This window comes from Schistosoma mansoni, chromosome 5, assembly GCF_000237925.1.
Source record: "Schistosoma mansoni strain Puerto Rico chromosome 5, complete genome".
Lineage (NCBI taxonomy): Eukaryota > Metazoa > Platyhelminthes > Trematoda > Strigeidida > Schistosomatidae > Schistosoma > Schistosoma mansoni.
The window spans coordinates 3,858,648-3,875,776 of NC_031499.1; the positions used below are offsets into that span (position 1 = coordinate 3,858,648).

General features: G+C 34.3%; 1 protein-coding gene across 1 annotated transcript in view; it reads left to right on the forward strand.

Moving 5' to 3' along the window:
* Nucleotides 1–17,129, forward strand: part of Smp_146720 (hypothetical protein) — a gene marked incomplete at both ends in the record, with an annotated part of 74,834 nt that overhangs the window by 43,423 nt on the left and 14,282 nt on the right. Inside the window, 8 exons of the mRNA XM_018797673.1 lie at nucleotides 1,510–1,622; nucleotides 4,275–4,443; nucleotides 5,977–6,250; nucleotides 6,426–6,634; nucleotides 8,104–8,136; nucleotides 9,230–9,685; nucleotides 11,836–11,978; nucleotides 14,531–15,044. Coding sequence (XP_018652692.1) covers nucleotides 1,510–1,622; nucleotides 4,275–4,443; nucleotides 5,977–6,250; nucleotides 6,426–6,634; nucleotides 8,104–8,136; nucleotides 9,230–9,685; nucleotides 11,836–11,978; nucleotides 14,531–15,044 — 1,911 coding nt within the window. The remainder of the gene's footprint in view (nucleotides 1–1,509; nucleotides 1,623–4,274; nucleotides 4,444–5,976; nucleotides 6,251–6,425; nucleotides 6,635–8,103; nucleotides 8,137–9,229; nucleotides 9,686–11,835; nucleotides 11,979–14,530; nucleotides 15,045–17,129) is intronic.

Sequence of the window (17,129 nt, forward strand, 5' to 3'; positions counted from 1 at the left end):
TGAATAGAATGAATAATATGTTGGTGCTATTTGTCATGGAATGGTTTCATTTGACACTTCAATGAAAAGGGGTTAACACTGGACAACATTTTGATCATAGTTTGGAACTAACTGATTGGCAATAGAAACTCATGATCTCGTCAAAGACTGAACACAAAACCCTTAGATCTCATGGAGAGTGTTAAGCCATTAGACCTCTTGATTAAGATTCCCTGATACATATCTTAAACTTTTATTGATTTAGGATATGGAGTTAAGATTACTCAATATGATTGGTTACGAATATTTCAATCAAGATTTTTATTTATTTATTGAAAAACATAAATATTGGTACAACGAGGCACCATATATATATGCGCCACACAAATCTTATTTGGTTTGTGTGAGGGATGTGATACTTCCCAGGTGCCCAAACTGAAGCAGCTACTTTTCTTAGGGGGCCACATCCGGAGCCTTAGACCTAAAGATCTGATCCACAAGGCAATGGAGTATAGTGAGGAGATGCAGACCCATAGTAGCCGGAGACCTACGATTAGCTCATACACCATTTGTTCGCTCAGAATACTGGGGACCATGGGCATCATTGGTTTGGAATTTGTGTTTTCCAACTCCCCTAGGTGGACTTTCTGTGTCCACTGGCCCGGTTAAAGCTCTGGACATTTGCTTTTCGTCCTTTCAATTTCGTAAACAACACCCCCGCCACGAGAATTTAGTGAGTAGGACTTCCTTGACAGAGGCTATATACGCGTGGCCATGTGAGAGCATTGCAATCAAGATTACAAGTACACCCTTCTGAAGAGTTCCAAATAGCACGAAACCTTGGTCTAGGGTTTCCTGTTGACTACCTGTGACCACCACATTTTTCACTTCAGACATGTATGAGCTCATTCAGTGATAATTTTCTTCTAAAATTTCAAGAACTTATTCAAAATATCACCAACAAATTAAGATACTCTCCAAAAATCCATTTCGACGGAAATGATTATTCAACAAACGTAAAGCTTTACTTCAGGATTCGTAATCTCCAATTAAACGGCCATGATAAATCTATAAAAGACTAAAGCAGACCAATTCTTTCGTCCTATAATTTTAGACGATGCTTCTCTTAAAAAGGTGACTATTTTAAGTCAGGGATATTTAGAGAATTCTCTAACTGTTCTCTAAATGGGAACTCATCAATGATATACACTCGTGATACACATATACATATTCACAATGACATTTCTAAGTACAGCTTAATTACATGTTTCATATTGTTACATTTATTGAATCTGTGACATTTCAAGACTAACATTCAATTCTATCGGATGATGTATGTTTCATACTCAAAATGATGAAGCTTCAACAATAACCACTTCTTATTACATAGTCATTGGTGAATAAGGTTTATGGTGATAGAAAGTAGATCCAAATAGAATCACTTCTACATACTCTACATTCTATTCTATTCTGAGATGATATTTTTGTAATTATTTCAGTATACGTTCTTTTTTCCTTCGTACTATATAGATTGGCCCGTATCAAACTATGCTATACCAAAATCATTAAATGATTGTCCAAAAGGTTCTGTAAAAGCAACAATGAGACATCAACAAGACAGATATGGATTTCATTATTCTCAAGTAAATGTTACTGGTATTTTATTTTGTTTTATAATCATTATTTATTGACTGCTTGGTAATTGACTTCGTTAAGCTTACTTACTTGCTTACTTACGCCTGTTACTCCCAATGGAGCATAGGCTACTGACCAGCATTCTCCAACCCACTCTGTCCTGGGCATTCCTTTCTAGTTCTATCCAGTTTTTGTTCATTCTTCTCATGTCTGTCTCTAATGTGTGTCGTTAAGCTTACAGTTATCAATTCAGTCTTGACAATCTTGTCAAGCTACAACTTACTTAAAAATGATAGGAGATAAAAGTGTCAACCATATGATACTGACAGTGATTTGAAGGCTAAATACTCTCTATGAATTCTAAACGTCCTGGATTCGATCTATTGTGAAATCGTGAATACACACAGTTGACGAGTATCACATAAGAATAAAGTAAATTTCCAGTACCATCAGTTTTTAGATAGTTTTCCAGCTAAAATCAATCTGTTATGTGAAATCTCAAATTTAACAATCTCTATAAACCCTCTATACTAACAATTAAATGATTCATGCTTAAGTACACCCAAACAGCAGAGAATAGTTATATGTATGAGGATAAGAAATGTATAGAGCAGTCTGAACAAATCGAATCGTTCCGATTACTAGCAATCAACACTGGATCACGATACTTCATCTCCTGATACACACAATAACTTAGTTATTCAACCAACGATCAAGAATCGGATATGAACAGAATAAGACTATATTACCTTAAGTACGAAGCAGGTTGTTGTTTGAATCAAAATGAAACACATTTCATAATATAAGATAACCTCATTTCAGATGTAGCTGACCACATTTATCTTCATTAACTGACTAATCACAGCTCATTCTAGTTAGATATATCACAAACAGAAATTACACTTTGAGATTCATCTTTTAAAAGGAGCTAAATAGAAAAAAAATATTTAGTTTGAAGCTCTGTATGAAGAATTGACTACCACCAGAGACATTAATACTTTTCAATGTAAAAAACTTATTTTCAAAACGATCGAACTTCATTAACAGCCTTCATCAAACTAAATTAGATCATCATTTTAAAAATAAGACTATCGAATCGCTAAGCAGAGAAACATTCACTATGTACTCGGTGGTTCCCGTCATCCGGTAAAGGTAAATTTGTAGGGGCTGCTACTATGTCAATCCCACATAGGTTATTCTAGCCTCTGGACAGATCAATCTTTTCATTCTTCTCAAGCCACATTTTTACCCTGTCACTTATTCACTTATTAATCCTAACTGTTTTTTAAACGATCTAACGTGTGTTCATTACTTACCTTATTCATCATGCGTCTGTAGCTCATTTTTGTTCGACTATAAATATCGATTCGAACTTGGCTAAATGATGTTGGCTCACTTGCCTTCTTCATTGAAAGCCGTTTTGTTTTGCTTCGTTTTCTAATCAACGATTGTACGAAATATACGTATTCAAAAATCCATACTCGTATTTGACTTATTTAATCCCATTATTCACTAACGGTAGTTAAGTCGATGTTTATATACGAGGGTAGCTAGGATGTATATTTCGATAGCAATCATTCGACAATGATCATTTGTCCGATCTAACTGGAGTCAGATCTTGGGCCACAAAACATTCATGATTAATATAATCTATTATACAGGTTTTTATGACCTCTATATGTTAATGAACGAAAGTATTTACTTCAAGCGTGAAATCTTATGCTCTACATCATCTCACTAGACAGAAACTTTGGTTAAAAGTGCATTGCATCCTCTATTTTTTTAGCGGAAAAACGCTTTAAACTGTGAAGAGGTTGCATGTACAGTTTGTTACCACATAAGATCACCATGTTGTGGTAGAGAAGATTTATAGCCCAAGAAAATGAATTTCGATGCAATTCTCCCTCTTCAACTAAATCGTTTTACTATAAATTTTTATCAGAAAGGGTTTTGTGGAGATTTAGTATTTTCATAGTTGAAAGCGTGAGTCAATTGAAGCTAGACCACCATTGAAAACCTGGAAGCACTGGACGGCCGTTTCATCCTATTGTGAGACTCCTCAGTAGTGCGCATCCACGACCTCGCCTCGCGAGATTCGAGTTAGTTATCTTTATAAATTACATCATTAGAACAAATGTGATCGGAAATTTCTCCCTCATAAAAAACAATAGATACCATAACTCATTAATTGTATAGTTGACAACTGAGGAAAAAAAATAAAGTTTATGATTGATTGATCACTTAGTAGTGATTATTGGCTTATTTGTCAAAGCATTCAGTACTGATTAAGTTATGATATCACCACTATTCCATGTGATTCATTATCATCTTCACTACATCAGATTTTAGGTAGTTTGAGGTAATCAACATGAAATGTCTCATACTGTGAAGTTAATTGACAAGGGTTCGAAAAATTACAAGGAATATCATTTCCGTCAAGATTGCAGGTAAATCTCACTGATGACTATTAACTAGTATATACCATAGATCAAGTAGGATTTCCTGTTGACTGCCTTTAACCACCTAACTAATATAATTAATAGTTAAATGAATAAAACCTACAGAAACCTTAAAATGATCTGCATGCATATACTTCTAATATAAATTTAAAATATCCTTCCTACTGATCATTTCCTCTTGTTTAAAATACCATTAAATAGCCAATTCATTTGGATGGAGTTTATTTTAAGCGTAAAAAAGATATACTATTGGACTATTGTGTATTTACTGATGATCAAACTGCACATCGTACAGGAAACTATGGTGGTGAAGAATCTCTCCCAGCTGGTCATTACTGTGTACTACGCGTCAATGGTAATTGTCCAGCAGGTAACTTCTTTTCTTGTTTTAATTCTTCTATTAATAATAATGACAATCATAATAACTACAATAATACTGGCACTAATCAATTTCCAAATGTTTGATTACAATAAAGTATTCATGAGAGACTAGACCAATTAGATATATCAGTTCAAGGTTAAATAATAGGTGGAGTGCTGATCGATGCATGCCATTGGTCAAGATATGGCCTAACTTTCTGGAAGGACAGATATACCCTTTTAGTTAAGAATCCGGGTTTCCTTTTCTTACGAGGAACAGATATACAATAATGAATGATTTTGTTCATTTAACTTCGTTCAGTTTAGCCAGTAAATGCTAACCCCTAAACTTAGCTTTCTGGCCAAAGTAGCTGGTTGGGATCTTATATTTTGAGGCGTACATATCGGTAGTAAACTCAAATGCCCGCCCAATACAACAATTTTCAGTGAAAAAATTCCAATTCCATCCTTAGTCTATAAGTATATTACTTATTAATATTACAAAAAAATTGGCATGAAAAATATATTAGACAGTGACTAGCTGCCATTCATAGTCCGTTGCATATGTTTACAATCGAGCTATCTCCCAAGGCATCTCTGTACATCTTTGAATATATATAATGCATGGGTTCTGTATTTATCAACCTTTCGTTGTGTTGGTTCGCGAATTCCTCGGTAATTAGATTCCTGATGCGTTATGCACGTTTTATGAAAGCGCTTAAATACTTGTAGTTAACGGACATAATTAGTTAATTGAAATAAATCCTTAACAGAATAGTCTTTGGTAATAAACACATGTTTTAAAAAGTGGTGCTCCGAAAATTCGAGTAGACTACCGTCTAGTTTGCACCTTAGTCTTCTTCACATTCCATTAACTTAATTCGTTTACATTTGAAAATAAGAGCCATTTTTATCATTGAAAGCCAGAGATCAGAAAACAGCCAATTAATGCTATTATGACCCCGGGAGGCTCGGAACCCAGGAATCTATTATCGGTAATGTTTAGCTTTGAATGAATGGAAACAGTCATCACTAATGACTTTGGGTAACCATCGCATGACATCCTGAACTAGTTGAATTTAGATTTATGGACCAAAGATATAAATGTATGTTATCCAATTAACATGAAAATGGATGTCATAAAAACTTCGTTTTACAAAACTTAGGGTAACTAGATCTCCACTCCAGATCGCACTCACTACTCACTGAATCCTCTACCCTGAGACTTTTTTCATTCTTCAAATACAAAATGGTCATAATCGCGTGTTACCGGAACTATTTGAAGACACTAAAATATAAAACAATGAGCAACCAAGAAGCCTGGAATGTGAAGATTTCTAGGGGCAATTGGAACAATGAAAATGGAGATGGAACGAAAGCATTTATAATACTTTGAAAAGAATAAGATTTAAGTGCTTCAAATGTTGTAAAATAAGCATTGATGGCTCAGTAAGCGCATTTAATAGACGGACTAGAAAAAAAATATATATCCATATTCCAAACTCATGTATGTTTTCATACATATTTTTACATTATTTTTCAGATTTCAGTGAAGGATTGTTAAGTATACTTGAAGGACCGGAAAAACTGACACGTTCCAAAGACACCTCAGATTCATCCATAAACCGAAATATAGATTTACTACAACAAACAACAACTGCTACACCAGATATTATTCGTGTAAGAGCACATATGAAAGAGAGTACATCAAAAATTGATCGATTAAATTATCATTTCTGTTGTCGAACTGATTCACCAAGTGTTGACAGTCCAATTGATGGTTTCCCTGCTGAAACTGGTCCTTTTTACTTGTACAGGTAATTTATATATACGTTTTTGTCTACCATTGGTTAATGTAATGCATTACGTTTTTAAGGTTTAATATGTGTGCGGTATAACCAAGCGACTTGGTCAAGTTGTCATTATAAGGAGGTTTTAAATTTGAAGCGACTTGCATAAAAACCATTATTATTATTATTATTATCTACTTAGGGTTGGAGATAAATGTCAACAAATTACTGGAATGCATGTTACTGAAGAATATATTTGTGTAGATGCACCTAATCGAGGTGATCCAAACTGGTGGTCAATTGATCAAAATCATACTTGGTCACCATATAATGTGAAAGGTTTAACACCAGCACGTGTACCATATCATGATTTTTGTGATGTGGAAATTAATTTATGCTATTATGAACAAGGTAAGTAACATTGACAACAATTTAATTTTTATCAAAAAGGTGGTTTTGTGGAGATTGTAGTAATTTAATAGTTGAATTAATGAGTCAATTAATCTAGACCACAATGGGAAACCTGAAAGCACTAGATGACCGTTTTGTCTTAGCATGGAACTCCTCAGAAGTGAACATGCACGATCCCGCTTGATGAGTTCGAACCCAGGACCTATTGGTCTCGCATGAGAATACTTAACCTCTAGACCAATGCGCCGGCTGACATACAACAATGTTAGTGTCTAACTTAAACCAATCCACGAAATTGCACCATCGTTCACCATTGTTTCCAGTGAGTTACTGCCTCACAACATATACGGTTGAATTCCTCTAATCATCGCTTCCCACTAGAACTACCGGAAATACATCTTGAAGCCAGTCACTAGTTAACACATGATGATTATTATGAGAAAAGGGGGATTTTGTGGATATTATATTGATTTAATAGTTGAATCAATGAGTCAATTAAAGCTAGATCACCATGGAACTTTATTTTTTATTTTCATTCACTAATTACTTTTAATCTCGATGTAAAAATTTAGGTCATCAATGATGATAATTTGATGGTAATTTTGGTACATTGAATTTGTATGCTGAAACATTCACATATTACTGTTCTAATAGAACAACTCAGTTTATAATATCAATATATATGACCTTGAGACACAACAGCTAAAATCATGAACAACAGCCAATCAGATAACAGTGAAAGTTAGTGTGGGAAATATAACTTGAAAGGAAGTTACCACAGGCTCTTTTACACTTCAGATCTACCTTCTTTTAATGGAAAAAAATTAGATGATTGGAGATCTAATGAGTTATTTATTATTATTTATTTAGACACATAAATATTTGTACAAATGGGCACCAGATATATATACGCGCCGCACAAAACTTATTTGATTTGTGTAAGGGATGTGATACTGCTCAGGTGCCCAAACTGAAGCAAGTGGTTTTCTTAGGGGGCCACACCTGGAGCCTTTGACCTAAAGGTCTGACCCACAAGGCAGTAGAGCATCATGAGGAGATGCAGTCTCATGGTAGCCGGTGACCGACGTATGGTTCATACACCATTTGTTCCCTCAGGATACTGAAGCCCATGTGCACCATTGGTTTGGAATTTGGGTTTTCCAACTCCCCTAGGTGGACCCTCCGTGTCCACCAACCCAGTCAAAGCGCCGGATATTTGCTTTTCGTCCTCTCAATTTCGTAAACAATACCTGTGCCACAAGAAGGCAGTGAGTAGGACTTCCCTGACAGAGGCTACATACGCGTGGTCATGTGAGAGCATTTCGAGAGGGTGAGTGAACTCTCCCCACTCTCGGCCGTACCAGAGCATTTGGGGGCGATCTATTGAGTAAACTATTAATTATTCGTAGATCTAACGATTAGTAATTTTATCACAGTCATTATATATTTACATTAATTTTATATTTCAGCTGCTCCCGTCTCAGAAAATGAAGTAACAGAAAGTAAGTCATCTTACTATCAGTTTACATATTGATAATCACTTCATAGTATAAAATATGCACACACTGATTTTGTAATCCAACTTTAATTGATTGGATAACTCAAAGTCCATCACGTGAATATCTCAAATTTATTTAACTCAACAAAGTGAGGATGAAGCATGTTTTCTTTAGTTTTGCTATATTCAAACTAACGACAATGGAGTTCGTTATATTCATGTTCCGTCTAGATATTGGGCGGTCCATAATAAAGTGCCTCATTGGTAGGCGGGAGTTAGAAAAGTACTATTCTCTTAAACAATTAGAATTAAACTGGATCCGCTATCTAACTCTCCCTGTACCCTTATTTAAAACTATCAATTCTGTTGTGTTCTGTTTTAAGATAGATTGATATCAACTAGGCAATTAAGAACCGTAACTTATACCTTTATACACGATAAGCAATTTATTCATAGCATGAACATATTAGCTCTAAGGATAAGGTATTTGGGTTATTGAAGTTAAAGACATTTGTTTCAAGCTGCAGTGTTATTATCAATACTGAGATGAAAGTAAATGCACTACCTAGTGAAAAATCACTTGTAAATAAATCAATACTACAGAAGGTTGATTCGGATCTCGAAACGTTCAATGATGTTATTGAAGATTAAAGATAAATGACTTGGATTTGAACCCTATATGGAGCATCAGTTCTGTAAACACTTAAGATATATCATGTTAACGAGTAAAAAGTAATAAAAAAGCTTAAATCAAGGAAGATTTCTTGATAACAATCTTCAAACACCCGACATATATTCATAGTTGAAAGCGTGAGTCAATTGAAGCTAGACCACCAGAGAAAACTTGGAAGCACTGGACGGCCGTTTCGTCCTATTATGGTAGTCCTCAGTAGTGCGCATCCACGACCTCGCCTCGCGAGATTCCAACCCAGGACCTACCAGTCTTGCGCCAGAGCATTTAACCGATAGACCACTAAGCCGGCATCCGATGATGTTTATATCTAACTCCCGACATATATATTTGTATCTTTGATATCTTCAATGAACTCTACAATCTTTCTCTTCTGTTTCTTTCTCTTAAATTATTTACTGTATAGGTTATTATTTTCAAACTGAATGGCCATTAGGTCAATATGCCTTACCAAATGTACATAGAAATGATTTAGATAAAGCATGTCCACCTGGATTTACACAACATTATTATTCATTAATTAATAATCAAGCAGCATTTTTTGAATTAGAATTAATGCCAATGAGTTTAGGTCCATATTTTTTAGAATTAATGGGACATAATTATAGTGCATTAAATGTACATTATTGTGAAAGAAATAATATAAATATAAATGATGAATTCAACAATGAAACAGGAGAAGTTATAATTGAAGGAAATAATGAAGGAGAAGAAGAAATAGTCACGTCTTCATCTTCTTCGTCATCATCATCATCAATAATAACGGGATTATTAAATGATGATAAAAAACTTCCTGAGTCTCAATGGCCTAAAGGTGATTATTGTGTAATATCTACAGCTGAAAATCATCAATGTCCACCAGGTTAGTCAAGTGTCGTAGACCGATTGGTGTTTTACGTTCGTAATGTTTATTTTGTGTTTTATAGTATCTCACATGTGTGCATTAAAAGGAAATTCTTATGAAGGTGGTTTTCCTGAAAGATCTATTCTAATTGTAAAACGTCCAGTGGTATATTACATTTATAAAGTGTTTTAATGACTTCAGTATGATTTCTTATAGAAGACTATTGACTGGCTGAGTTTAGACCGATTGCAAACTAATTCAATCGTGATTTATTCCTATTGAATATTTGAAGTTAACCGTTGAAAAGCCTTAGACAAGAAGATAAGTATGTAATATAAAGAATATATGTCACCCAAAACATATATGATTAGTAGGTTGATGAAACCAAAATATTAATCACTAAACTATGGCATACAGATTCCATGATATCATACTTCTAATGTAATAGTTTAATGTGCTCTACTTATTTTACTTTTACTTACGCCTGTTACCCCTCGTCGAGGAGCATAGGCCGCCCACCAGCATTCTCCATCCAACTCTATCCTGGGCAATCCTTTCCAGTTCGTTCCAGTTGTTATTCATCCTTTTCATATCTGCTTCTATTTCCCAGCGTAATGTGTTTTTTGGCCTTCCTCTTTCCCGCTTCCCTTCCGGATTCCAAGTTAGGGATTGAGTCGTGATGCACATTGGTGATTTCCTTAATGTATGTCCGATCCTTTTCCAACGTCCTTTCCCAATTTCCCCTTCAGCTGGAAGTTGGTTTGTCCTCTCCCACAGAAGGCTGTTGCTGATAGTATCCGGCTAACGGATGTTGAGTATTTTGCGTAGACAAACGCTACTTATGCAGACACATATATGTAGTATGTAGTAAGAAGAGGAACTGGAATGCTTACTAACAAAAGATTGAAATAAAGAAAATAGGAAGGAACATGGAGAGCAATTGAAATAGCATCAGAATTAGAAGAATAATGAGGTATGCAAAGGACAACTGAAGAAAGATGTGCAAATGATGTATTTAATGTATGACATTCATATGTTTTTATAGTTGAATTCATGAGTCAATTAAAGCTAGACCACCGTGGAAAACCTGGAAGCACTGGACAACCGTTTAGTCCTATTGTGGGACTCCTCAGTAATGCGCATTCACGATTCCACCTCGCGAGATTCATTGGTATTTATACTCAATTTATTTGCTAAAGTAGTGGTTTGTCGTAAAAGAGATTGAAGATGAATAATTAAAGTAAACTGAAGTAGAATCGTGTCATATATTGTTTACGAACATCAGATATTGAAAGGTAAACGCGTAATAATCCAACGGCTAATGAAAATTGTTGAATTGAGGACAATTATACGCTTAGTAGATAATAAAGATAAAATAATTGAAAGCTTCGTAGTTTAGATCAATAATTGATCTTAGTTAGACTAACATTAAAAACCTGGAAGCATTGGATGACCGTTTCGTCCTAGTATGAGATTCCATAGTAGTGCGCATCCATGACCCTGCATTCAGGAATAAAACCTGGGATCTTCAGTCTCGTTGGCAAATGCTTAACCTTTAGACTACTGATCCGGCGAAATAGCCGTTTAGTCTTTTCATGTTTTAAGTGGCACTCTAGCTAAGATCAGTTTTTGATTTAAATTCTGAACATATTCTACAGATTTCCTTATACCAAGAATACTTAAAAAATCATAATAATGGCTAACTAATATTTGTGAAAAATTATTTGAAAGGAGTTGAAAAGATAGCAGTAGGCGATAGGAGATAGAAAGGATGGATAAGACTATGGTAGAATGAGAGACTGAACAAACTATTTTTATGTGCAAAGGTTAGACCTTAAATAATGGATAGCTACTACTTCTACTGTACATAAGTTTTCCATTTGTACTCCTTTTGAGCCTCTAATTTTTATGGATGATTCTGAAGGAGGATTTTGGTAAAGTAATGACTAGAACTAGTTAGATGTTCCAAGATCGAGCTTTTGGCTGACTTTTGTAGTCTTTTAAACAGCCAGGTAGGGGAACATTTGCAGATGTGCTTCAAGAAAGCTTTCTCTGTTCAGTCCAAATATTTTACTATAGGCTACTACAAATCTATTAATTAATAAATACGATTGTACATCTTTCTCAAATGACACACATTTATTAACATGTATATGTATCTTTTTCAGGTCTTCATAGACATGCCCGAGCATTCTCTGAACTTTGTTGTCGAACTGATAATATTAAAGATCCTAAACCTGTGAACTGGCCATTTATCGAAGATTTCTTCTTATTTGGTGGTGAAAAATGTTTACCAATAAAAGATACCCATGTAAGTATTCCCAATGTAACGGATCAATCAAAATCTTGTGAATAATCCAATTGATCTTTGTTAATTCAAACGAAGTCGAAGAGAAAAACTTAGCGATGGTTAGGTAATAGACTGGATGAGTATATAGAAATTAAGATCTGTCCTTATATTCTCTCTCTTAGTGTCAAAGGGTAAGTGAAAAATTATAAATGAAATACACAATAAGAGGAATTGACATGATACACACTCGAGGTCTTAGCTTACATGTTCTTTTCTGGGTCGGAAGAATGATTGTATGTATACTTATAACTTACGTATAGTATAATTTTGTATGATTCTCAGTCTTATCTTTTCCATAGTGAGTTTAGTATACCATAAGAAGTGTATATCGTGGATGTATCAAGCCATCGAGCAAAATATAAATGCTTTCAGAAAACTGCTAATCTTTAAGGTACTATATATACAAGTATAGGTGGAACAGTTAATTACCGACTGTCAAATATGATATTTGTCGTTATGAACCATACCCAACACATTTGATTTAGAACGAATCCAAATGGCTGATAAATAATCAACGTCACGTAGAACGAGATTGGAAAAAAAACAATATAAGCAAATTATTGTATATAGCCAAACTAAGACAAATGAATAAATATTTATTAATCTCATCACTATCTACATGGTTCTTACGAATATAAACAGTGATTCACGGCTGGTCTAATGAAATGCCTAATGGATAACTCCAGACTTATATCAACAACATATGAAGATAAAAAGTTATACCTAGCTTGGGCAAATATAGGTTAGATGAAACCAAAGATCATCCAAAGGAAGATGTTACATTAGTCCATGAGTACAATGACTGTTAAATGAATGATGTTGGCAAGTAGAAAACGCCTGGTTTGAGCCCACATGATTATAGTAACCAATGGATGGAGATGCTGACTGCCATAATTCAGACTCATTAACAGTCCCCAAGATGCATTCACTTTTTATCTTCCTTAAGGTACTAATTTTAAAAATTATTTTATACCCTTTTTTGTCGAATCACGTTTATGACCAAACATTTATGTCACCGACCATATTATTACCATTACTATTATTACTACTACTATTGTTGCTCTGATACTCATCTTTACAATTTCATCTAGCTGTATTGATGTGATTTGACAGCTTGGATTGATACACGTATGTGAAAGGTTCTATATCCGTTATGACTGACTAAATGCCATGACCAATGAGAATAGTAGGGGATTCCAATGAAATTGAAAATAGGTCTTTAGACTCATCAGATCGTGAATATGAAAAAATCAGGCTAATTATTGGTCAAAACTAATAAATAGTCAAATGAATAGTTTCAGATCACCTAGTTGTTCAATCAGTTGCTGAACTTTTGGCAGAATGATTAAATTTTTTTTCTTTTAAGAGGCCAGAAACTGATAATCAGTTTACCTTATTTAATATTTAGAATGATAAGTCACTTTATTCCTTACTTAGTTGGTCCTCAATTCAAAATTAAATCAATAATAAGTGACATAGTACTTGTTGAACCGCATCATCAAGTGAAGTACTAGATGATAAGAATAAACAATAATTTAACTGAATTTCTATATACTGTCTAGATGAACAGTGAGTTTTGTATTTGTCTATCCCCAGTCAATCTATTTTATGACAATGTAGATTCATATTCATCATGAAAGCAGGATTTCTTAAATTCTCTCGAATGTAGATTTGTGAATGAATGAATACTTACTTAGAGGTTCAAACAATAATATAACACCACTGAAATCATGAACCGATGCAAATTAGACTAACAATGAAAACAAGCAAACACTGAACTACCGTTTCATCCGAGTTTGGGACATTAACACCATGGAATATCAGCTTAGTGGTCTAGAGGTTGAGCGTTTGTACGTCAGGTCGAAAGTCCTGAGTTTGGATCTCGCTCAAGGCGTTGCGGGTGCACACTGTCGAGGAGCTCTATGCTTGTATGAAATAGCCGTTCAGTGCTTCCAGGTTTCTAATGGTAATTTAACTATGATCGGTTCATTATTTCAATGAAATTCAACAATCACTATAACTCTTTACTGAGTATAATATAAATATTGCTTGATCTTCAATAAATCTTCCTCTGATAACAGTATCGAATAGAAATTACTTCCCAAGAGTTATTTTTGAGGAAATATTCTGTGAATCATTTGTACAATGTATTCACTATGTTATTCGGTCAATAGACTGCTAGTTTAAATCTCCAGCAAAAAAATCCTTAGTATTTGTGTAATTCACTAATAGATGGCCCAAGGCTATCGATAATATGAAGGTTTGGAAGTTGAATCATGGATGCACACTGCTAAGGGTTCCCATACTAGGACAAAGTAGCCTTTCAGTCCTTCCAGATTTCCAGTGGTAATCTAACTTAGATCAGTTCATGATTTCAATGAAGTTCAACAATCTCCACATACCCATACTGAAAATAACCAGTAATTGAAGTTGTCTAATGCACACTTTTTAATAATTCACTAAATTCACTTGTATTTTTTGCTTATATGTATTTTTAATAATAAAACACTTAGGTGGAACGTTATCTTGTACGATTGGTTTCTGGTTCAGAAGGTAAACATGAACCTCAGTGGGATGTTCTATGTCATTATTTACCGATTTCATGGATGAATGACACTATAGAATGGCCAGCTGGTGAATATATGCTTCCTATAGGAAGACGTAGTGGCTTGCGTACATCGTATGTGACAACAGTTGCTGCAGACAATGATCAGACTAATACAACAGCAACACCTACAAATGTTCAAGATGGTAAAAATTCTATCAGTGGTAGTAAATATCAATGTCCAGAAACATTTGAACGTAAACGTTTTATATTTGCAAGCAGTGAAACTGAACAACAATTAATGAGCAATCCAAACACCAATACAGAGACTATATTCAACATAACCGCCTACGTTACCATGGAATTTTGTGTACATACTAATGAACAGAATAGTAGTAGTGGTACTACAAGTGAATTTTCAACATGGCCTGCTGGTGATTACTGTATATTTACCATGAATACACATTGCCCGATTGGAATGAGTATGTAATAAGTAATTTACGTCCATGTTTTTCTCTATGCAATTTTTAGTGTTTACAATCAGCTAACCTATAAGATCAACTCCAGAAGTTAACAAACTTTTTAAAAGTATGTTATAACTTGATTTCTCATGGAATCATTAGCACACTTATGTGGTTGTTGAAGTTATATATGACAGTAATTGTACAGAAACAATTTATAGACCATGAGTTAAAACCGTACTGTTTACATGATTGGTTAGCTTTTAAACAATTCACTATGTGTACATATTCATCCAATAGGATAAAAGTCAGATGGTAAAACACAATAATCTCTCGCCAGGGAATCAAAATTTATTGAGATCGCTAACCGATCTACGTTAAAAATAAACCATCAGGAACCAGAAAGAATTGAACAGCTGTTTCGTCTCAGTATGGGACTCCTCAAGGGTGATCTCCAAAGACCCTACCGAAGATAGAACACAGGATCTCCAGATCTCATGTATGAACACTTAGTCTTTATTTAAATCAATAAACCGCAATCCAATAATGTATAATTTTTACATCCATCAATCTGTTATATTGAGTGACCGTGTCTCATTGTCTTCAGTATCTATCTTCTTCACACATGATACAGCCGAACTCTACGAGCCATGGCCTCTTACTAGAACTCTAGAAATTTCCTCTTGAAATTAGTCACCAGTGTGCATAATATCCTTACAACCACAATCCTGAAAATCATACGTTAATTTGTCTGTCATAATACATTGAAATATTACACCATTAAAGTACAATGCTAAGCTATCTGTTTTTCAATCATTCAAAATTTATTCTGTTAAGTTTAAGAATAAAGTGAATTGTTAAGTAATAGTATCATGATACTACGCTATCATTTTCCACATTCTTCGGTGAATAACTGTCTCAATAACATTTAATAATCATCTCAAACCTCTGTACTAATAATCCCATATATATCTTTCTTATTACTGGTTAGATTCCAGGTTTTATGATGAAACACATAGAAAAAGTGAAAATCCAATAAAAAGCAACAAACAGGTTATAGTCACTCAGTATTGTTTGTTTGAATCTTCTCATTGATGTTTAGGACTGAAATTGATCAATCTCTTATTGGCATATGTGCATACTATGAGTATTGCCTCGATATGGCCTTAATTCACAAGCATTATAAACAAAGATGGATAAAGGCTAGCAGTGGAATCCAGTTTGATTCGCGTTTCGTCCTATTTGGAACTCGTCAGCTGGATGTACCTGCATCTCAGATACGAAACGCGTGTCCTTCATTCCACTGCTAGAAACTATCCATCTTTGCTTATAAGTCTATAGTCACGTTACTATTATTCCCAAATATTTAATTTTACTGATGGCTTTAAATTTTGACTTTTTTTCTCATCATCTTCAATGTTCTATAAGTGCTTTGTATCCAGCGATTTCGACCATTCTTGTAAATAAATGATACATATGGAAGTGTAGTTTCCATTCAAGGATTCATTTGAAGTGCTAACTTTCAGTATATCTGTATTCTTCATCCGATCTACTGAACTGTGCTATATTGAGATGTTTATTAAGCACAGTTTCAAATAACTCCAGATTCTTGAAAATGAAATTTTTAATGAAAATTCAATTCCAATAAGTAGTATCACTCAGTAAGTAAACGAAGAAAAAAATGGCCGAAAATTCTAAATCTAACACATATACTATACAACAAAGATGTGATCGTCATAAAAATGTTAGTACTGTGGTGTGGTCTACTTATATCCATATAAGTAGTATATGGTGATAGACATAGAATGTATTTTGGCAGAAGACCGATAATGCAAGAACTGAAATGAAGCGCAATCGGTAGGAAAATGCACAAACAATGAAATTAGAGAAAATGGATTGATATTTACAGAAGGAACAGTGAAGATTGAGACAATTGATGGTTATTTTGCAAATTAACTGTTTGCTGTATGGTTATCAGAATTTAGTGAGATAGTCTGTAATATTGTGCTTAAATACATTCGATGTCCCAACCGGTGTTCTGTTCACTATAGTACTTTTATTATATAATTTTAATTTTGAACTATTTCTTCTTTTAAATATTCATGA